This window comes from Phycodurus eques, chromosome 17 (genome assembly GCF_024500275.1).
Source record: "Phycodurus eques isolate BA_2022a chromosome 17, UOR_Pequ_1.1, whole genome shotgun sequence".
Taxonomy (NCBI): domain Eukaryota; kingdom Metazoa; phylum Chordata; class Actinopteri; order Syngnathiformes; family Syngnathidae; genus Phycodurus; species Phycodurus eques.
Window position 1 is genome coordinate 18,749,594 of NC_084541.1, and position 23,651 is coordinate 18,773,244.

At 41.9% G+C, this 23,651-nt stretch overlaps 2 protein-coding genes across 11 annotated transcripts in view; both read right to left on the bottom strand.

Moving 5' to 3' along the window:
• The window catches only part of acaca (acetyl-CoA carboxylase alpha), a 32,813-nt gene extending 17,103 nt beyond the window's left edge, over positions 1-15,710 (bottom strand). For 4 of the 10 annotated variants that reach the window (XM_061703345.1, XM_061703341.1, XM_061703342.1 and 1 more), the window contains exons 1-30: positions 15,526-15,710; positions 13,678-13,939; positions 12,060-12,192; positions 11,761-11,899; positions 11,351-11,460; positions 11,149-11,230; positions 10,955-11,053; positions 10,592-10,698; positions 10,373-10,483; positions 10,085-10,294; positions 9,490-9,660; positions 8,593-8,754; positions 8,332-8,495; positions 8,088-8,238; positions 7,700-7,803; positions 6,957-7,184; positions 6,715-6,865; positions 6,495-6,629; positions 6,080-6,226; positions 5,801-5,989; positions 4,634-4,734; positions 4,376-4,464; positions 4,093-4,217; positions 3,807-3,920; positions 3,288-3,401; positions 3,123-3,212; positions 2,891-3,009; positions 1,375-1,398; positions 948-1,019; positions 18-161 (exon numbers count right to left, since the gene is read on the bottom strand). In XM_061703345.1, the coding sequence (XP_061559329.1) occupies positions 18-161; positions 948-1,019; positions 1,375-1,398; positions 2,891-3,009; positions 3,123-3,212; positions 3,288-3,401; positions 3,807-3,920; positions 4,093-4,217; positions 4,376-4,464; positions 4,634-4,734; positions 5,801-5,989; positions 6,080-6,226; positions 6,495-6,629; positions 6,715-6,865; positions 6,957-7,184; positions 7,700-7,803; positions 8,088-8,238; positions 8,332-8,495; positions 8,593-8,754; positions 9,490-9,660; positions 10,085-10,294; positions 10,373-10,483; positions 10,592-10,698; positions 10,955-11,053; positions 11,149-11,230; positions 11,351-11,460; positions 11,761-11,899; positions 12,060-12,192; positions 13,678-13,910 (3,818 nt within the window). In that variant the 5' untranslated portion in view covers positions 13,911-13,939; positions 15,526-15,710. The other 6 variants (XM_061703348.1, XM_061703346.1, XM_061703343.1 and 3 more) reach the window with 3 other exon arrangements.
• A 2,276-nt stretch (positions 15,711-17,986) lies between these two features.
• LOC133416184 (T-box transcription factor TBX2b-like) lies at positions 17,987-23,404 on the bottom strand. Its single transcript, XM_061702916.1, has 7 exons — positions 22,801-23,404; positions 21,962-22,229; positions 21,718-21,864; positions 21,456-21,532; positions 21,237-21,382; positions 19,909-20,396; positions 17,987-19,034 (listed from the first exon to the last, which is right to left on the bottom strand). The coding sequence occupies exons 1-7, from the start codon at positions 23,103-23,105 to the stop codon at positions 18,639-18,641; spliced, it is 1,827 nt and encodes a 608-aa protein (XP_061558900.1). The 5' UTR covers positions 23,106-23,404; the 3' UTR covers positions 17,987-18,638.
• Positions 23,405-23,651: the final 247 nt, after the last annotated feature.

Sequence of the window (23,651 nt, forward strand, 5' to 3'; positions counted from 1 at the left end):
AATTAGTACACACTGACTTGGTGAACTCCTGGAATGAGCGGAAGGAGACCATGGCGCCCATCCGCTGACAGGGCGGCGTAAAGGATGTGTCCAGCAAAACATCACTCACGCTAGCCATGTGCACCATGCCATAGTGGTTCAGATTTGATGAGAATGACATCCTGAGGTGAAAGCGATCTGAATGAGAATTCACTCCTATACAAGTGATATGAAGACATTTCCCATCCACCTTTAAAGAGTCGCAAGTGGAAGAGTTTTGAACCCAAGCTTTTTGACGCTGTGGAGGAAAGCCTCATTGATTACCTATTCCCTTGGTATGAAATTAAATGATGCTCAAATAATAAAAAGTAGGTAGTAAAAACATTTTGTCATTAGATTTCTGCACAATGAAGCCGCTGCATAGAGTAGCAGGGATTTTTGACGGACGGCTTGTTAGTAAAATTGGACCACCCAAAAATTGCCCATCTCGTCCCCACTGAGTAATCACAGAGTATTAGTGTGGGAAATGCACTGAACATTGCATCCAAATAGTGATGACAAAAATGACTTTTGGCCCCAGCTAAGCCAAGCATTTTAAAATAATACAATTCAAAATGAAATGGGTTCTTGCTCTGACAGAAAGTTACAAAATTGAAAATGAACATGATCCGTTGATCTTTGACCTTAAAAGGGGCAGATAAAAGTCATAGTCAGTAGGATTCTTGCACAGATATTGTGGGCTAATTTTGTAGATTTGGAGTGTGCCCGTATCATGATAGAAGCAGACATGACTACAACGCACTGAGGCCAAAGTTCATTTTGTCATGTCACTCGCTCAGACTAAATAAAAATTCCCACAACAACAAATTGCAAAAACACCAATAAGAACCTTTAAGTAAGAACTCTTTAATGTATGCTATCCCAAATGTTACACCCAATGAGAGTACTTTAGGGGTTTTGCATCAAACCTGCCCAGAGATTCCAAATTTGTGGCATTTGGGGCTTTTATAATGTCCAGGACTGAAGGAGCAGACATTTTCCTAGTAAGACAATTACATTATTGTTATTCAAATCTTGATAACATTGAAGCACAAACACACACACACCCGTTTAGTACATTGCAAACTTTCACAAAGCCTCACACACAGACATTAAAAAGGATAACATTGAGAGCCAATGAGGCAAGAGCCATGCCATCAATGAAATGAATAAAGTTTACATTTAGTAGCTCTCCAGTTAGACCAACAGTATCATTTTTATTTGGGAAGTTGAAAGAGCACCAAATTTCTTCATTAACTGAAACATTACTCTTAATGTGAATTTGTGGTTTGGCCATGCAGCTAAGCTAATAGTCTATGCATGTAGCCTATGCAATAAAAGGAATGTGTACAATACCTGTTTAGAGTGGGGATGTTCCCTCTGCAATCAAACAACACTGATTACTATGAGGTTAGTGGCAGGCATCAGGAGAGGAAGACAGTCAAGTAGTAGCAATGTGTTTGTTTATCTCAAAAACGGTTTACTATGCACTGGTCAATATCCAAATGAATGCACCCGGCCGGGTGTCAAAAGGTTGAGCACACATTTCACTTCTTGACTGCTCACTGTACAACATGCATCATGAGATCTTTAGGCTGCCTTTGTTGAGCTCAAAGCAGGCAGAGGCTCACTTCATGCTGTTCTTAGAAACGAGCAAAACATCAGGGTTTTTTTCAGAATCATGACACATGAACACATAGTACGCATATACATACAGTACGCACATTTCCTGGCGACAACAATAAGTATGCCCACAAAATCCATCTCAATCTAATGTGATTCAATAGGTGTTGAATCACAAACTAGTTTTTTCATGCTCACTTTTGATCAACACTGTCAGAGATAATCAGTCACAATATTGTTTTTTATCCAGATTAAGAATTTGGAGTTCTATGTATTGCTTGATAGGTGTGCAAATCTACACAGCCATGTATAAGATAAATCCAAAAAACTAAAACTGGTTAAATAATAATACTTAAAAATAAATAAATAAATAAACCTTACAATTTTTAAAAAAAGAGAATTTTTGATAGTGCTTTGATCTTGGCGCTGAAAGTGTGCAGGTGTACCTAATGATGCGTCTGGTATGTGTATATTGACGGAATTCTTCAGTTAACTCCCAGCATGCTAGTTGTGCACAGCGACAGCAAGCAGACAAGAATATATTTGTTCACACAAACAACCAGACAACAATCACACACTGGGATCACATATGGAACAGAAATGTCCTGATTCCACGCTACAAGCATGTTTAAATGCTGAACATGCACAAGACAATCCTCAAATTTCTCCCAGGAATCTATGGCAACAGTGCCCCCCTAGAAACACAAGATGACATAAGGTACTGCAAGTGGGAGAACTGACGCCCACACACATTTTAGATGAACCAGTCAAGTCTTACAATACACTTTCTTTGCAAACAAGGAGCATTTACACAATGGGGCACAGCTAGGGGGAAAAAAACTGGCATGAGTAACCTGAGCACCACATTGGATGAACAAAATAGAAACGTCCACCCATGAGCATCTTGACTTGTGAAAGCAGTCTAGTAAACGTGCAACTTCACTATCTTCCATCTGATGTTATTTCAATTCCTAGTTGGTCATGAGGGAATTCATTATGCCTCTAAGACTATATGACCAAAAATAAAAATAAAAAAATAAAAATCATCCTTCAGGAAAACGGATGTATGAAAAAAGACGAACCACCAAATACAATTCTCGAGGAAGAGATAAATCATTCATAATTTTGTACTTAAGCTGACAATGTAAAACTCACTTAGCATGACAATTATAAATATTGATTTGTGTCTGCAGAGGAGAGCAGGAGGCAAAGTGAGGCAAATAACTTAGCCTTTGGGCATGTGCAATACCTGTTTGGGTGGGAGGTGGGGAGCATGAACTGGAACTCTACGATACACGTGTTGTCCTTCAACTGGCGATGCTGCACGCTGTTGAGCTCATAAGCGATGTATGCTCGGCGCACATAAACCTGCAGTTATGAGGAGAAGAAGGCACACATAATAATAAGTAGATTTGTGAGCACTCCGCATTAAAAATAAATTAGGGCAAAGTAGTTGGCGGACAGAGAAATGATGATCTCACCTCAAGGGCGGCCATTCGGACAACCTGATTACTGTGGTAGAAGAAGTTGGGCAAGACATCAAATATTGATGTTTCGGAAAGGATAAGTTTCTATAAGACAAACGGACGGTCATAAACGCTTATTCTGCAGGTGGTCTGTCAAATCTGCAGGTTGTTCTTGCCTACCTGTAGGTTCTCAATGCAGAATTGGTGGCCATACATATCAATGGCAGAGAGGAAGATGGACTCCACCTGGTTGTGGCGGAGCTCATAAGAGGGGAGGTGAGACGCTATCAATACCTGCAGAGAATGAATTTCTGAATGATTTCATACCTCATTGAATTTTATGATCTTCAGACATTTTATTTTCTATGTTCATACAGTGCTCAACATAAATGAGTACACCCCAACTGCTTTCTTAGAAAACATTAACTTTCCTTGCAGAATCTACATTTTCTATGGCATACAATAATACAAATGGGATTTGTCTTCCTTATTTTGTGCACACACAAGTATTTTGTCCCTCACAAATTAATTTAATGTTGCAAAAATGAGTACACTGTATATCATAGAAGATACACAACTCAGTCAATAACTGTATATTAATGTTGCACGTTGTTACCAACCATTCTTGAATGTCTTCTTTTACTACGTTTGAGTAATTTCAGTGAGCAATGTCTCTTTGTTTGGAAGTGAAGAACCAACCTGGCGTGCACGGAGTGCCACCTTCGCATTGGTTGTTTTGCTGAGCTGGGTGAATTCAGTCAACATGGCCATCAGTTCTTCTGTCAGTGTTGGATCTCGGCCACATAACTGGTCCTGAAGAGAGGATACACAGCACAACTGCTTTAATATATGCACACAAGTGCTTAAGTGCAGCGCAGGTGTAATACAATTCCATTTCACCAAATACATGACATCTTGGTGGATTAAATGTGAATAGAAACAAATATTTTCATCGTCAACTATCCAAAATATGATGTACACTTACAATCAGCATTGTAACCAGCAGGTTCTTCTTGGTGACTTGGGCATGGGAGAAGATGTAGTTGAGCACATTTGCCATGTCAACTTTGTTTTCTTCACGCAGGGCAAACACACACTTGTCATAGTGTCCTATCGAATAAGCAAACACATTTGTACCAAGCAATACTGAGAAACCTCAGCCACAGAGAGATGTTCGTTGTTAAAGAGCTCTACCCAATGGAGAGAATTAGTATTGCATCTTGCTGTATGGCTCTTGCTAGCAATGGTGCATTACTACAATTTCTCACCATTCTGAAACTGGATCTCTACTTTCAGGTATTGTCGGAGCAAGTCGATTACCACTGCCTTCATGTACCCTCGGATCCCACTGCGATATCTGTACGAAAAATCAACAACATAAGACGGCTATTCTTTGCGTATAGTGTCGATCCATCCGCCTGTGACATATCTTATAACAGTCAAACGTCTTAAATACAAGCCGTCAGCCTGTATGATGCAATGTACACGAGGTGCAGCCGATCTGATCTCCAGATTACGGCACTCACTTTTGCACCAGCTGAACAATGCTTTGCGTGTTCATGAAGAAGACTTCTCTTTCAGACTTCTTGTTAAGAGTTGCCGCATGGCTGTCCAGGATGTTTGCAATCTGAAAAGTCGGGAAATAACCAATATAAGCCCACCAGCAACTATTTTATATATCTATTGACCTAATTTTCAATTTCAAGATGCAGAAGTGGAGAGTGAGAGCCTTACATTGAAAAGTATCCCTCATATACTGCTAAGTATGTTCATTTGTAGAATCAGTGACAAATGTTTCCTCAATGGCTGACTGGGAAAATTAATTACTTTTTATAATAATTATTCACAGTATATATTTAATATAAAATTATCTATCCATTTTCCTCTGCTTATCCGAGGTCGGGTCACAGGGGCAACAGCTTAAGCAGGGAAGCACAGACTTCCCTCTCCCCAGCCACTTCGTCCAGCTCTTCCGGGGGGATTCCGAGGAGTTCCCAGGCCAGCCGAAAGACGTAGTCTCTCCAGCGTGAAAAAAATACATTAAAAAAATCTTCACATTCAATAAACTCTACCCTACAAACACTTGGTGAGAAATATGAGCTTGCAAGACCTCCAATGGTACAGTAAACTCCTGCATTGTCGCGATTCAGTATGCGTGAATTCATCTATATTTAGAGCCTATCCTCCATTGCTAACTGAAAAACTCACAATTTTGCCCTTTTGGCACTCAGGCCAAACCAATAAAAGTATCACTCTTTGGCACCTTGGTCCCAAGGCCATACACTATATTGCTAAAAGTATTCGCTCACCTGCCTTAACTCACATATGATCTGACATCCCCTTCTTAATCAATAGGGTTTAATATGATGTCAGTCCACCCTTTACCACTATAACAGCTTCAATTCTTCTGAAAAGCCTTTTCACAAGGTTTAGGAGTGTGTGGAGATAATTTTTGACCACTCTCACAGAAGCGTGTTTGTGAGGTCATACATGATGTCGGACGAGACGGCCTGGCTCATCGCCTCAGAGGCGCAACATTTTTATTATTGATATAGATATTAGATCTACGCACATGATTGACAAAATGGTTAATGATTTTTTAAAAATCATTTTATCACACCCATCCTCTCAACAGGGAAGGTTGTGGTTTAGCATTTGTGTGTGTGTGTGTATGTGTGTGTAGAGTGGCCCACCTGCTGACTGGGGAACTGGCAGAGCACTGAGGTGATGTTGCTGGCATACTGAGCCATCTCCTTCTTGATGGCTTTCTCCACAGCAGGGGGGATGCGACCTGAGACGCTGGTCATAATGTCTTGAAGCTCCAGCAGTGGCAGCGAGGGGTCGCGCATGGTTTTCATCAGCCTTTCCACCCACTCTTTCAACTGGGAATACAAATGTTGTGTATTCAAGCAACATCTTACATTTTGTGTTGCTCTTTTTCTGTTTTTACCAGGGGTTGTATGAGATCTCACCTTGGCGCTAAAGAAAGGCTCAGGGAGAACGTAGCCGTTCATGACGTGAACAAGGTGATCCAGTGTGTTGTGGAAAACTCTGTGTAGTTTTTCTCCGCGTAAAGCAACAGCCTGGGTAGAGGGCAAGGTACCTGTATGCAACTCTGCCTGGAAAACAAACATAAATCACTAGAAAACATGCAAGAAATATTGATCCCCTTGTTCAGCGTGCTGTTGACATTTTAAAGAAATGCTGATGAAGTTGCAATAGTCTGATCTGATGTTAAAAGGAGGCAACAGATCCTAGCAAGCAAAAACAAATAAAGTAAAAATAAAAAGATAAAAAAGTGAAATGGTAAAATTACATTGTGTTGGGCAATAATATGAAGGTCAAAGTGCTAATAGTCAATAGATAAAGGCTGCTCATCGCCCTGACCTGTTGAACTCGAGTAGGGTCATCCAGTTGAAGTTTGGCAATGATGCAACCGGGCTCCAGTGACGCTCCAGTCCTCTTCACATAGTGAATACAACCAGACTCGGCAGCTGTGAGGGTCATGACCATCTTCATCACCTGCAGTTGACATGAATACAGTCCACTTGACAAATGCATACAATGTGTACACTCTGTAGGCAAAAAAAATAAAGAAATGACATACCTCTATTTCAGCGTAACACTGGCCAGAAAACACATGACCGCCATCTTCGACTGTGTACTGGATGATTTTTCCTGCCGAGGGAGATCGCAGCAGCGATGGGTCGTTCTCCTTTTCAAAAACACAGGTCTTGTTCCCTATGGTGATGCGATACCTTTTGAGAATATCGTCAGTTGACATCGTGAGTACGTGAAGCATATCTTGCAGTGGTGCAGCTAAAGTGCAAATGGATACATTTATCTCACCTGTCTACCTCTTCCTTCATGTAGGTAGTGTAGCTGCTGCCGTCATAGGAAAGCAACAAACCACCGTCACTTAGCCGATGGACATCGACTTCGACTGTGGAGTTGTTCATGATGAGCACGTAGGAGTTGGGAGACTGGCGAGTCACGGTCAGGACGTACTTAATGCCTTCATAGATCAGCTCTACATCCACTGTGTTGAGAAGTGTGTGCGCTGGCAGCACCTGCCCCCTGGATCACAATACACACAACCTATGAGCAGTGTCTCTTACGTAATCATAGTCAACACTTTGAACTTGAACTAAGAATTGGACCTAAAATTGAAAAGAAAATGAAGTGAGAGGTTGAACAGAACCCAAAATCTTCACAACAACAAGGGAGTACAGTACGAAATGCCAACAATGGACAAAAGAAACTTGCAAAACAGAAGTCAAAAGGTGGGGATTGCTCCATGTTTAATTGTTTACATTTCTGATTATCAGTTACATTTTGAAATTACATTTTAGCAGATTATTTTAATGCAATGTCTAGCTACATATCCATAGTATTTAAAAGCTGTACAGTGGCAGAACTACTGACCCATGGAACTGTTTAATTCTATGTATTTCTATCATTTCCTAATGGGGGAAATTCATTGAATATATCTGAACAAATCAAACAAACAACGTCCTGTAATGGATTATGGTTGAGTCCTGAGGGTCCAGTGTTTCATGTGAAATGGACAAATATGATGGCCGCACGCTTACCTCTCCAGAGAATGCAGGAAAATGGACACGCTGTTCCTTAAATTAACATCTGCGACATGAAGAGCTCCACTCACGAGTCCCAGCATTGTGTCGGGACGCTCAGCCTGAATGCAACAGACAACATTTAGAATGGCCCGGTACCAGAATTACATCAAGCGCTATATTGTGGCTCACTTATGTCGATACAATCTTTACACACTGAGAACACACTTCATTAGCCACAACTCCACAAGTCAATGAGATACAGTTCTGCTGTGTCAACAATTTAACCTCATTTGACTTTCAACAATTCTGTGGCCAGTGAGTGTGAACTGTATACATAATGCAGTGTTTCTCAATCATTTGGGGAGAAGCATTCAGTGGTCGAAGAAGGCTCATCTGTGCACACCTGCATCTTCTCAGAGATGAGCCTATCCAGCCAGCCCGTGTCGATGCTGTTGTGCTGAAAGCTTTCCGTTTCCAGCAGCTTGATGAGGTATTCCACTGTGGTCCGAAAGTCTCCTCTGATAGACAACTCCTTCAAAGCTACCACCATGTTACTAGAAAATCACACATTCCCCTATCAGATTAGAGCACAGCAAGTAGTTCATATATTCGTTTGTAAATCCGGTCACAATGGAAAATACACATACGAGATGGCTTCTTCACGATTCTCTCCCCAAGAAAAACAGTGTCCAAATTGGGAGTCAGCAAACTCGTGCAGTCCGCCAGCCGCTGCAACACTGAAGTAGCCCCACACATTTTTGTTGCTGCGAAAGTTCAGCTCTTGTACTGTTCCAGAGCTCGGCTTGAAACCCTGCAATTAGAAATGAGGAAAATGATGAAAACACACATCCAGAAACTATGAGGAGAAACTTTGTCTAGAGACGCATTTAGATGAGCAAGAAGCATACCTCGTCTGGATTTTCACTGGTGATGCGAGCTGCAATGACATGTCCTCGTGGGGAGGCGGCTGTGGACAGAACCTCAAAGTCGATGGGAGAGTCTCCCCAGGGCTGCATCCCATAAAGCATCCTGATGTCTTTGATTCGGTAAAGGGGGATGCCCATTGCAATCTACAGTGAGGTATAGAATGAGCCCAAAAAAGACAGTTGAATACAAATCTTTTTTTTTTCCCCCCCCCATATGTTGAATTCCTAGACAGTATGTTTATTTTTTACTTGTATAACATTTTGAATAGTCTTGCATACGAATAAAGCAGAGTAAAGCAAAGCTTATACAGGTACTGAATCTCCTTACATTGTACATGATTGTGTACCTGAAGTGCACCCTTGAAATGTTGGGTGACATCATGTTACATTTTTGGAGTGACTGGTGTTTGAGATGTCACCTAATATCTCCATCATGAAAACAAAGGAAGGCAGGAATATTTTGGGGGGGAAATATGACGTTCATCTCCTCTACAGACATGACTCAACTGAAAAACACTATCTAGCTGCGCTACGTTTGCTTTGCAAAAAGAATGCGTCACTCTAAACAATGATGCTCAAAAGTGACCGCTTTCCCTGCAATACCCTTCAGCTTGACTGCCACTGACCTAAATACACGCACAATCCTGAACACAGCGGGTCCACACCATGTGACCAATTTCAGCTTCAACTACTGCATCGGCAACAATGAGGTCTCTCTTGGGCAGTTAGTTGCCATGGAGATAGAGGCCTCATCTAACATACAGTATTGGATGCACTCAAGCATAAATACTGTCTGCTATCCGATGGTCAGAGATGCCCAACAGGTTGTGGTTGGTGTAAAGCTTGTCTTTTTTTTTTTTTTCCCCCCAGGGAACTCACTTGCAGCTGGGCAGCCGGCAAGTTGACATCAGCCACCATCTCGGTGCAGGGGTGTTCAACCTGCAGACGAGGGTTGAGCTCCAGGAAGTAGAAGCTGCCATCTTGGCTGTAGAGGTATTCCACTGTGCCCGCACTCACATAGCCCACCATCTTTGCCAGCTTCACAGCACACTGGATAGAGGACACATTTAACATTCATTCAGCATCCATCCATTTTCTATACTTCTTATACTCTTGTGGGATGTGCAGGAGCCCATCCCAGCTAACTTTGGGAGAGAGGCAAGGTACACCCGGGACTCATTAATTTATCACGTTTGTAAAATTACTTTCATCAAGCACAAGGAGGAGTCTATATTCAGGGTAAACCACGGGTTCCTGGTTGTTTTACACAAGTGACTGGTTTGTTTTTGTTTAAAAACGGGCCAAGGAAGATTCTGAAGACATGAGACATGGCATTATAAGCACCTACTTGAGTGGAATATTATAAACTGCAAATCATGAAATATATAACACAGGACCGCAATCCGCCATTATTGTTGGGCCTTGGGAGAGGTCTGTGAACTATTAGGTGGTCTTGTTTTATAGCACTTTATACCCTTTCCATATCCTCAAACACATCAGATGTGGCAATGGTAGCTGGCGCTTCCTCTATAATTTTCTGGTGTCGCCGCTGCACTGAACAGTCTCTGCCGAACAAGGAAATGGCATTGCCGTATTGGTCTGCCAAGATCTGGACCTCCAAGTGGCGGGCATGTTTGGCAAGCTGCATGATGAACACGGGGGAACCTGGAACTTCTGCCTGGACCTGGGGCATGCAGTAAAAAGATCTTTACTACGCTAATCGTGAATTTAAACTTAAACATTGTCCTTAATTGGAACATACTTGTCTGAATAGGTTTGGGAAATCTTCTGTGCAATTGACTTTACGGATGCCTTTACCTCCCCCTCCTTCTGAAGCCTTCACCATAACAGGGTAGCCAACCTTCTCAGAAGCCTGTCGGTAGACACAAACGAGTTCATCGCATCCACGCGGAATTTCACAGCACAATGCAGCACATGTGACACTGGAGGCTCTCAATGTTCACTTTGACAATCCACTTACTTTCAGGCCATCGTCTACATCCTGGATGCAGCCCAGCTCGTACAAGTCATGAGGAACATTGATAATGTGTTTCTTTTGATTGACTTCAGACCATTCGACTGTCAGGCCTTGGAGACAGGGAGCATATTAAGCATATACATCAAGTTATATTACATATATACATATATCTTTTAGCAAATGCTGTGATATCAGTGAGCACGTCGTTAAGAACTGAAAGTGTACGCCTCAGTCTTCTCCATTTTGTCTGGGTCTGAGGAGATGCGCAAATAATAGATAAAAATAATTTTTAAAAGAACTGACATATTCTAGCAGAAGTCAGAGACTGTTTTTGTAAAACGGAATGGGACTCAAAGCAAAGCATACCAGTTCCGCTCCATGGCAAGGTGGGGATGCCAGCTGTTTGAGCCACAATCGATGAAGCAATCTTATCTCCTAGTGCCCACATTGCCTGGCTAGGAGGGCCTGAGGAAGAAGTACGCAGTAAAACAAAACAACAAAAAAATCCAGCAGACGTAAAATCTGCGTTACGACAAAAGAAGAAAAAAAACATATTTTACCCATGAAAGCAATGCCGTGCTTATGGAGCAGCTCTGGCAGTTTGGGGTTCTCTGAGGCATGACCCCATCCAGCCCAAACAGCCTGTAACAACAACATTAATCAATTAGCAACTTCACACCAAACAGCCTGTAGGACAACATTAATCAATTAGAAACTTGATCCATCACAGTGCTCAAGGTTTTATTAAACACATAGGGGTACCTGCACAGGTATTCGTTTGGCAATGTCCAAAATGAGCTCCACGTTGGCATAGTTGTTATTATTAGTCCCTCCAGGCACAGGCACATAATGATCGGCCATTTTTATGTACTCTGAGGGGAAAAAACAACTAAATATTAAAGCAAAATTGCTTGGATGGAGTCATCCTATGTCTTCCTTATAACCACTGGAGGCCAGCTTTGCATGGCATTTGGGGATTCGTAAAATAGGTTGTCAAGTATAAGCCAGCATTATAGTCCTCAAGTCTCTCTTTTGGGTTCATTTCTCATATAAAACATATATGGTAATTTAATTTGTAACAATTGATGTTTTGCTGTGCTATGTGACATCAAATTAACTTTCTCCTGAATAAAGTGTACTTTATTTTTAGGGATGGTCTTGGCAATCCTCACCAGCATTGGCCTTCAGGTCCTCCGGGGTCACCATCACCACAAATCGGATTGCCCGTTCGTTCCGAAACATCTCGTAAGCCCAGCGTCGAATAGAGCGCATGCACTTGACTGCAGCAATGCCATTGTTAGCGATAAGCACCTGTAGAAGCAAAATAGTACTGTTATAGTTCAGTATCAAGGAAGTAGTCCAATCATCCTACATTGTAAAAGGTAAAGATTTCAACTGTTGTGCACATGAGTAAGACGAGCTTCATAAGATGGCGTGATTATTTTTTGCAACATGTAACCATAACAATTACCTTCTCAATGACCTTGTTGCCACCAAAACGTGTGACAAACTCAGCAGGAGATGCCACAGTGAAGTCCCTCTGCAGATCGATGCGCCGGCGATCGCGATTTTGCTTTATCAAGTGTAGGCCGGACATGCTCGGCCTGTTTACAGAAGTAAAAAGATTCGTTATTGTCTCCATTCGGGGTATATAAAGTAACTATGCACGGAACAAAGCGAAAACTGCCAGGTGCCAATTTTCACCAATTTGTCTTCAGCAGGTGTGCACTGCTGGCCTCTGTTATCAACAACGTCAACAGTCACATGGTTGTGGGCACAGGGTCTGAACAGCCGGCTTTTGAATCAAGCAGACTTGAGTCAAAGTTGGTGTTTGCTTTAGCAACAATCAACATTCTGCACAGTCCTCAACAGCCATCGCACCATATAATTACTACACGTACTTGCGATAGTTACACCATTCAATAGTTTCAACATGAGCTACACTTCAGTGACACATTCCACATTCTTGGAGCGCTCCTGTACAATCAACACTAGGTGAAAATTTTTTAAATAAAATAAAAAAAGAGTGGGAAAGAGGATCCTCTTAACAAGGGGGAGCTTCATTTTATGGACGCTGATAACTACAAAACTATTCAAACTAAACAAGCTTTTTTCCTCAAGCTCCACCCGAATGGGGGTTTGTACAGGGGGGAGGGACGTTATGCTAAGCTGGAGGGTGTTCCAGTGCTTGAGGCCATTTGGCTGGCTGGTTTTTGTGGCCTGATGTTTTTTGCATGATTGCAACACTCTCAAAGTTACCAGGAGATCAGAAACACACTCCTGCTGGATAGACTGTTTTAAGGCCAACTGTGGAGCAAAAGGTTAAGTACTGAGAGTGAAAATTAAGATGTGGGAGAGGGCAAAACCAATATTTCCACTTTAAATGGCAGTTACAGCTTGTTAAAACTTCCTCCAGAAAACAAAACTGGTCACTCGAGCCAGATGTGAAATCTAATTCTAAAAATCAAGCCACTAAAGGGAATTCAACCACAGTGTGCTAAAATAGCTACCAGAAGCTACAAGCCTGTATTGCTTATCAAAATGAAAAGCTCCATTAACAAAGCAGATGGGACATTCATAAATGTTTTCCCAACCAAAATTCCAGAGGTTTACCCCTACTTTCCATCCAAAAAGCCACACACCAAGGGAACACAGAGAGACTCGTTTCAGCAGCGAGTAGCCAGTGAAACCACATTTTTCACACATGCTGCAAAACGGGCAGACCACAGGCGTGAAACTCCGGGTGAGGCCTCACTAAGTCTGACACAAGTCTTATGTTGGAAGCTGGGGGCTTCATTTTGCATCTCACATTGGTACTGTAAATATAGACCAAATTATTCCAGGCTGCTCAGTGCAGAATGAAGCAATTACAGGGAGTTGAGAAATATTAATGGCAACAAGTGCTCAAACTGCAACTGATTTAAATGATACCTAAAATTGAAATAGAATATGTACATACATCTACTCTATGGCATCACTAGTTTAACAGTTTTATCAATTCTATTCTAATGACCATCACAGTTTCTATACTGTATAATAGTAGAATCCAATACAATTATTTATTACTACTATCAGGTGTGGTTTCTAACCTGAGATTGTTGTGCATGGAGCCATCAAGGTGCTCAAAGCTCATGTCATTGGTGCTATCAGAGCTCCCGGACGCCGGTGACAAAGAACGTCCCTCCTTCTCCACCATCTGCACGTCCGGCTTCCCCTGGACTTCATCTTCCGAATTATCCTCGGACACCGATCCCACAATGAAGTGGGGGTGCGCTGCCGCTATAGCTGGGGGCTTCTTGGCAGAGTCTTCCTGCTGTGCCATCGCTGGGTGACACGCACAGGCTGCAACTACTGGACAAGGAAGACAGCAGCAGAGAGGAGGCAGCGCAAGTTATCAATGACAGTCAAGAGTCCAAACATCATCATACGGTCGGCTGACATGACATGCTGTTTGTCTGCTTGCAAAAATAGCTCGCTTAAAGAGATAGTACAATGATTACGAAATAGTTGTTGCAACATCATAATAACCCAGACATGGACCGTCTGGACACAGAACCAGGATTTGGACACTTTACCTCAATCCATGTAGACCAGGGGCCATTTGTGGTCCACGTCTACTCTTTCAGCAGCCCGTTGCATATGTTGAAATTTGCAATTGAGAGCCTGTGTCGTTTGTATTATACTCTTAACTTACTGCAAAGCGTGGCAAGGCAAAAGAAGAGCAGAAATAAATTTGTTCTCATCGCTCGCATCCTCGTTTTCCACCAATCACACATCGCTAAAACTAGTTACAACATTTCTATTCATATCGATAAATATAGAAAGCTAATTCAGTTACAGCAGCAAGTTGCGGGAATCACAATCGTTTGACACCCGTCTGCTCGGCTGTCAAGATCGGCTTAATACAGTTCGCTCTTGTTTTGGTTCTGCATGTGGAAACGTGATTCTGCTTTTGCTCAGTTCTGAGGCGGATCAATCCTTTTGACTTTATCACCAGGCTGTATTTTAAATGAATATACATGTAATGAAGATGAAACAACAGATTTGCTTTGCATATCTTCATCTACAATAATGGATTGCTTTTAGAATGTACAAAAAAAAAAAGGAAAGGAGAAGAATGTCAAACTGACTCTTGCATCCTTTTATTATTTTATTTTTTTCAGCCCTTGGGAGAAAATGTTTGGAAACGCTGATTGTAGCCTACTGAAACATAATTATGTTTAAAATATATTTTAAAAATAGTCACAGGAAACAAAAATATTACATTTAAAAAAAAAAAGCAAATAAAGTTGAAGTAAAAGCACTGATGGAAAGTATTGTGGCAATATAAACACCTGCTGCTTTCCACCTGCAAAGAACAAATAATCCTGTCCAACGGTTACCAAAGAAAGCCTACTTTGCATTATAAATTCCTAAACAAGTCGTTAACGCTCATCCTTCACGTGGACTCCACATGTTAGTTTGTGGGAACTTGTGGCCGTCTGTGGTCTCCAACTTATGTCAGGACAACTATTACCTACCTGCAACAAATTGGCTGCTGGAAGGACCAGAAAAACAAGCCGAGCACTGCTCACCTCACACACTTGTAATCAAACCGAGGGGAACATCCCCGAAAAACCTAAGACGATAAAAATATGCACTGGAATTATCAAAACGAAAAAAAGTCTTCTTTATTTAATTTTTAAAAATTTTTTAGACAAGCTGCCAGGTAGCTTTTGTCCAGACTGCTATCTCTCGAATAGTCGCTAATGATCGCGTTTTTGCACAACACACAAAAGCAAATTTTGGATATACGCTTGCTAGCTAGCCGACAAAAGCTCATTTGAGCAGCCGGTGTACTATAAACGTTATGTTCTGGACGCATTGGGTAGATGACGATGATGATGATGATGGTGGCAGGTCCAGGAAAAAAAAAAAACTCTTCAACGTCAACTCACCCGTGGAGATGAACCGGCACGCAATCCTGAACAGTTGAGTTGAAGAGCTCAATTCATGACTGGCGTCTTTTAGACAAGTCTGTGTCCGTCGTGAAATCACGTCATGATGAGGTCACAGTTTGTCGTTCAGTGGCTTTGAACACCAGTATGGGGTGATGTGACGACGACACACAGCCAGGTTACTTCTGAACATTCACCTCTGACCCCAACTTCCGATATAGAAACACGAGCGATAGAAGTGGGAATGCTGCCACATCCAACATGGCTGCTAGAATGCCACTCGTGGGTGTTGAAACAATAGTCAAATAATTCGTTTAGGACTACTTTTTGTCATAATGGTGTTTCGAATGATTATATATGACTATACCAACATAAATTTAAAAATAAATACAAAATTACAATATAAAAATTATTGTAATAAAAATATTGAACCCTAACAGGACAACAAAATAAAGGCAGTAATACAACTAAATTCTTTTTTCAAGAAGATTAATAAAAATCATTTTCAACAAAAAAAGTTAAGTTTATTGCGCTTGAGATTCCTGTAGCTAATAAACAACGTGTCTATATGATCGAGTTCTAGACGGTCTCATTCCGAGAACCAATGAAATATGAGAAGCGTTTCTGTGGGCGGGTTTAGGAAGAATTCAGAGAGGCTGTCCAGGAAGTGATGGCCACGCCTACTGGCGTGTGCGGCATGTGCCCGAGCAAAACCATGGAAACGCTACAAAGAAAAAAAATGGGCAAGTACAGTAGTATACGGCGAAAGCGTGCATCCTGACCGATGCATGTTTTCACTGAGTGAAAGTAGGAAGACTGTATTTTATAACAGTCTGGGTCGAACGCGCATCGGACTCTCACAAACCTATTTTGTCAAAGAATATATATATATATATATATATATATATATATATATATATATATATATATATATATATATTTCTTTTTTAATAATGTCTTAAAGCGTTCATATTGATAGCCCGGATAATGTTTCAACATTTAGTAACAAGAACCACAATGTATTATTATTATTATTATTATATTAAAAGATTATTATTGAGGAAAACAAAACATGCATTTATTACCTGACCTGTGACCTCAGGATCCTTTCGTGTTTTTGCACTCCGACAATGTGTATTCAGGTTTTGCATGTCTGCACAGTACAATTGTATTCCACCAGATGGCTTTAAAGGAGCATATCTTTGTCAATGAAGTTTTTTTTCTTCATTATTATCGTGCTAAAGCCATGCCAAGCAATTTTATTTTTTCGTTGTTCTTTTTCTTGGTCTCGGTATCCTAGCTACCAATTAAAAAAAAGAAACCGCAATCACATTGTCTTGCTTCCTTTGCAAGACTGAAAGTCAACAAGAGAACCAAATGACAAGAAGCATTAGAGAAGATGATACATTACATCCCATTGGGAATGCTGCGGTCCTGGTACTGGACTTAAAAAAAAAAAAAAAAAAACAGTGTGAAGGTAAACATTGACACTGACGTTGTCTTTTCTGTAAACAATAACATTCACATCGGGCTTTAAGTACAGTACTTGCATGCAAACGACGCTGCGTAGAGATAAGCAACCTTTGACCCTCACATTGACCCCGTCACATAAGTGCGAATTAAATAAATGCCGGCTGCACGGAAATCAGGTGAGTGAACCACTACCCCAAGCACACATTCGAATTTATATTTATCAGAGTCAAGTAAACTGTACTTTTATTTTTTATAAATGCAGAATTGTACCTGATTTTGTGGCTGGTGATTGCACAAAGTGGTGTTTTGCCCAAGCAACAGAGGACAAATGAAAGGACAAATTTCATTCCATCCCTCTGTCAGGTTTATACAGTGAGTGCACAGTTGGAAAAGTGATCACCGATTTCAGCCCCGAGTCTTTTGTGTTGAACGTGGAGTCCCAGAACGGCAGGTGCACCTTAACTGTAGTCCTCTCCTCTCCCCTTACATCTTACGATCCACCAGAGCTGTCAAAGTTTTGTGCTGACGGCCAAACTCTGCCGTTGACCTGCTTGCCGTGTTTTCCGAGCCAGTGGACATGTTCTCTCGGTATGTAGCCCTGCTCAGTCGAGAAGAAAATTCACACAACAGCACATGCGAGGGAGGGTTTCCAGTTCAATTTTCCTCTTGGGGGACTACCTGACCTCTTGGCGCCAAGGACTCCAATTGTGTGTCACGCCTGCATGAATATTCTGTCCTAACGTGAAGAAGAGGCACAACAAAACGCGTGCACTTTCATAACAGATATACTGTGAATTATTAATGAAGTGCTCATATTAGCATATCTACTTCCATATTTTCAAACCGGCAGTACTTTTATATGTCTAATCAACATAACTGAATATGTAGTGGTGGCTTCAGTATGTAATTCGCCTGGAGACAGCAGTGCTTTTGCAGACAACAACATGATACGTGAGTTTTTCTTTTATTTTATTAGTGAAAACACACATGAGAATCCTGAGTTTGCCAATGAGTGCACATAGTGCTGCTTTGCCACATCAAAAGAATGTCAACGCGTACAGGTGAAACAGGTGGAAAGAAATGTCCTCACAACTTTGGCAGTTTTAATAATGATGACTGTAACTTTTCTTAAGATGTGCAGTCTTACAATGTGTAATTTAAAAACAAAAAGAGACAAAATCAATGGTATTTACATGAATAGGCAGGTTACAACCGTGTCATTAAAATTAAGAATAAATAGCAATATCGCTGTCTTAGATGTACAACGAATAGTCCACACAAACCAATCAGTGATTACTAGAAAATCAAATCAGTTGAAAATACATGTGGAGTGCTGTAAAAAAAAAAAGCCTTGACCTCAGCTAACTGAAACTTTGTTCATGAGATATGTATCATTAAATATCAATCAGGATTCTTAGTCCAGTCCAGAATACAGAGTTTACCTTTGTATCTGATATTTTAACAAAAAATCCCACGGACACACTCAAAGATCTTGTAGAAAGTTTAATTATAAACTAGTGCTTGTGATTATATTGTGATGTTTACATTTTATTGATTTGTTGACATTGATTGTCATTGAAATGTGCAATGCGGAGCTCAACAGGTTTTCATAACTTGAAACATTCAGAGGTGTTTATAAATTATAGAGAAAGTGATTTATCATACACAACATTCTGTAAGCTTTGGAGTCCATCAGAGGAAACGTGAACATTTTTAAGTGAAACAGTCTGCTCGCTTCTGGCCTTGCTATTGTTGTGATTATCAGACACTGGACTTTTCTCTTGGCCGTACAGTTTGTACTGCTCAAATTCAGTTGAGTTAGAAGTTGCTGTCGACGGCTTTTGGCTCGCTACGGCAGCAGCTGGGATTTGATAGGGGCTCATCCGCAACCACGGCAGGGAGCTGTGAAAAGAGCGGTTTCTTAGGAAGGCCGATGTCGTCGAACCAGTCGGGAGAGCTGGAGTCATTGCAGCAGGTGATGTCAAGTAGCTCCATGGGTATGCGAGCAACCCTCCAAAGGGTGGTAGTGACAGCCCCTGTTTATAGAAATAAACGTTACAAATTAGCATTTGAAGATCTCCTTATCACCCAAAAAATATATATTGTTCAGCGAAAGTATCTTTTTAACTTTAAAAATCCATTACATGCAATCCAATGCTCACACTGCCAGAAATAATACATCCATTACAAGATGTGTCAGAAAGGTCCCAGGACTGGTGTAACAAAATATATACTTCAAATCCAAACTGCATATTTTCCCCTTTGAAGTGATGCCCCTGGACTCGAGCACATGCTCCCAGCCTTCATGCACTTCCGGGATCTTCCGCAGCACCGTCGTCACGCCCATCTCGATGTCGTCGCTGTCTTCAAAATGGGTCACCTCGATGACCTCCTCGAGCTTGCGACAAAAAAAAATAAAAAATCACAGAGCCATGCCAGGTGAGTAGGGAGGTCTCTCCAGTGCGGCGATGTTCTTCTCGGCCAGGAACTGTCAGATGCTCAGGGCATTGTGAGCAAGCGTTGTCATGGTGAAGCAGCCACGAGTTGTCCTGTGGCACAACTCTCGCCTCTTGTCACGCACTGAACGAAGCAAACGCCACGGGATCTCTTTGTACATGTGCTGTTTTATCGTCTGGCCCATATTGAAGGGAAAACCTGTCGTTCGTAGTTAAGGTTTGAAATATACTGTATCTTTTTTAACACCAGTACCTGACATTTTCCAACACACCTTGAATCACATAAAGATGGACTTTTAGCATTTATCGTCGCGTTGGAAGTTTCTGAACTATCTTTGACTAGATTCTTATTCCTTTCAAGTATTTGTGTGATCTGATTTGGAATAAACATGGCTTCATCTCAAAATACAATCCCTGCTTAAGTGGTGCAAGGAGGGCCCCATCTTCAACATACCTGTGGCACCAACACATGCTGTGACAGGTGCAACATGAACGGAGATGGCGAGGTGATGTTTTGGGAAGATACGCCTCCGTGTTCTGGGTCATTTAATCCTGAGCAAGAGGAAAACATATGTCCCATAGATGTAGAGTGAATAGCCCCTGTCTTCATTGGCAACTGTGCCTGGTGAAACAGCAAAGGTGGTCCAAGCTCAAGACACTGGTGACTGTTTGAGAGAGCCGCAGTCTGAAGATGTCCAGTACTAGTGAGCGACGATGAGCTCTGTGTTTCCGCTAACATAGGGGGTGTGCCGTCTTTTATTTGACTCTTGCAGCTTTGCGAGGACTCCCTCTCCATGGAGAACCTCTCACGCGACATCGCTGGCTCCTTCTTGTCACTCTTCGCCATCAGCCGAGATGAAGACGCAGTCCGAGCGCCACATCCTTCACCGGCATCCTCACCCTGTCGATCAATATCTGAATCGCTTCCGGTGTTGTTCTCATCTGTTGGGAGTAAAACAGTTGCAGCGCATTTCGGCCTGAGTTGATTTAATTACAGCTCTGTCAGAGTACGTCGACTCAGTGAAAGTACGTGACCAAATATTTGGAGAAAAGAACAAGACTGTGTGATTAAATTCAAGGCGCCAGACTTACAGCTGACTCTTACTAACTCGTTTGGGTCCTTCAAATTGAATCACACTTGTTGTTCAGGTCTACGTTTGAACATCTTTCTGCTTGTGTCGTGTTCTTTATCTTGCCGGCCCCAAAAGCTAAATCATTCATGTTACTGCAAACAAGCTCGTTGACACCGAGCCAGACTCACGTTGCACGCAATGCCTTCCGCTATCACCCACATGTGAAAGTGACACATATCCATGGATTGTCTTGAAGCGACTAAGGCAAAAATGAGTGCACTACTTGGCTGCAACCAGCACAGGTGCTGTGGATTCAGTTTCTTGTGGTCTAAATGAACAGAAATTGTGCTACACAGACTATAAGGAACTTCTACGGGCAGCTTTATTCTGTTCAATACGACATTGGCCCTCATAACAGGAGTTCAGTACAATCAGATATTATTGCTGCCATTTATAAAAAAAAAAAAAAAAAAAAAAAAACCCCAACAACAATATTTGCACTGACCGATAACGGACCTATTTTGGGCGATATACACGGTAACAAAAATCCGCAACTGCAGGATGTGAATTCAGTGACTAATTTATGTCTTGCTTACAATTCATAAATTAATTAGTGGCAAAGCGAGTTTGTGTTCATAACACATTGGTATGTCATGCAAATATTCACACAACAACAAGCTGCTCGTCAACGAAACGGTCATTGTGTCACCTTCACAGTTTGGCATAGAGGTCACACGCCATGATTCCTGAGGAGAGCGAAACGGGTCACCGGTTCTGGGCTGTTCCCACGACTCATCCGAATCCGCGCCGTCTGCTTTGTTCTCCGGCGGCGGAGAGATGTTTAAAGCATTGTTCCTGCAGATCGTGAACTGAGATTAGGTCTCCGTGAAGACGACCGAGTGTTCTGCAGCGATACAAGTCGGCCTACCTCTTCTCTCGTCTTCCGTTTCCCGTGTCCCTGAATCCTTTGGCAAATGGGTTGTTGTCAATTTTTAGCTGGGTAATCTTGCAGAACACATGACAAATTGCCAGTTACTCATTTCAAATATCAGAACATACAAAACAAACAGTTTTCGTGATGTCCACAATGCGTGACCTGGTTCATTTAACCCAACTTCAAAACATTGCATTCTGGGTATCTTGCGCAAATGCAAAGTTATCTTTGGTGCGTGGCGATTTGGGTGAGCTACCTTCTCATTTTGATACGCGGTGACAGCAACAAACTCCGTCTCCGGGAAAACATAGGTCAAGAATGTGCTGTATGGAAGTTTCATGATGTCGTTGGCTCTCACAATATGAAACCTGGGCTGGTATTTATGCATTGAATTCAGAATTGTCTAAGAAAATCGAGACAAACAAATGAGCAAAAGCTCAACGAGCGAGACAATTTCAATCATCGGTTCTTTATGTATTTGTTTATAAGCGACTACTTACAAATCCGTGTTTATCCGATAGGTTGTTGGTGAGTTTGAGTTTGTGGAATGCCACCGGCTTGCTCATCCACTGTTCCCCATTGGACGGACTGTCAGGATGAATGTACATGCGCTTCGGCATCTCTGGGTCGGCTTTTCCGGCTACTATCCAGTGGGAGTTGTGGAACTTGTAACGGAAGTCATCAACAGCAACAATGTCCATTAGCAGGATGTATTTGGATGTTTTATCAAGTCCATCAACCTTTACTTTGAAGGGTGGGAACATCCTCCTGAAAGAAATGAAGAGTACAAACCTTTTTCTTTTTTAATGGAAGAAACAATGAGAACACTTATTGTAAATATTGTTAAATTACATTTAAAAAGACTTTAATTCCGTAGCTTTCAACCTGGCATGAGATTTTTATCATCCTGTCTGTCCTTGTGTATTTTATTTTTCATAATTAAACTCCACCCCCGCACACATCTTTTATTGCCGTTAAACAGAACTTTGTTTGACGGCTGATGCTTTTAAAGTTATTGATAGGTTGATTGATTGATCGATAATTGACCAGCTCCAACATTATGTGCACAAGTGTTTCAAAAACCAATTTGGATTTAGCCTGCAATAAAAAAAATTAAAGATTTGATTGACAACAATGTTTACTATAGCGGTTTCAGTTTTTTTTTTTTTTTTTTTTTTTTAGCGGTGTGTTGAAACTGCTGAAAATGAAATCTTTCACGCAGCTCTCATTTGAATGCAATGAAATTGGTCAAACCATTCGATGGATATTCATATAAGATTTCCCTCTTCTCGGGACTGACATGGGATTCATCTCCTCTTGACTTGTCTGCGCCTCTCACCTTCCCGATTTGGTAATAACCATCTCCGTCCCCATTTTGTGGAACTCGTTCCATAAATCCTGCGATTCCAGAGTGACTTTGGGCTCGTCGCACAAGCCGTCCGCAGGCTGAAGGTTCTTCATGGAGCGCAAGTGGGCCGCCTGCTGCTGCCGGCTCAGTGCCGCGTGCAGCCCCGCCTCGGAGCCCACCTGACGCTCGGGCTCCACCGCGGCGGGGGAGGAGGCTTGCGCGGCCGAAACAAAGGCTGGCAACGGCAAGGCAGCCGCTCGCTGAGCTTGGAAAGGATAATAAGCCATGGCGAGCATGCATTAAGCTTTGCCTCCATCAAAGTGGGCAATCGTGGTTCGGCCCACCTGCCCAGGACGCACGTTGCCGCATACCACCCAAAAGTGGATTGTCTGGAGAGCGCGAGAGAGAAAAAGCATCCAAGAGTTCATCAATTCCAGGAAGGTGATTGTTAATAAACTCCAGAGAAGCTCGAGTACGGACAGGACAGTTGACCAAACACTGAAATAGCTCCAGAAAGCCAAGTTGTGCGCTTCAGTTGGCAGTGCAGAGATGGGTGGAGTTTAACTGCCCCGACTGGAGGCACTTCAAGACTTTGGAGACTTGCTTGGGGAATGTTTTATTCACGATGATTGTGTCACTCACCAACTTTTTAGTTTTCGTTTTTGCTCCAAAATGCTTATCCACACACACACACACATACACACACACACACACACACACACACACACACACACACACACACACGCACACACATTGGAGGTTATGGAAAGAGATTTTCTCTTGCGATTTCCTACTAGTGCTCTGAATTGTCCATGCATGCACTATTAAGCTCTTTGTCCTCA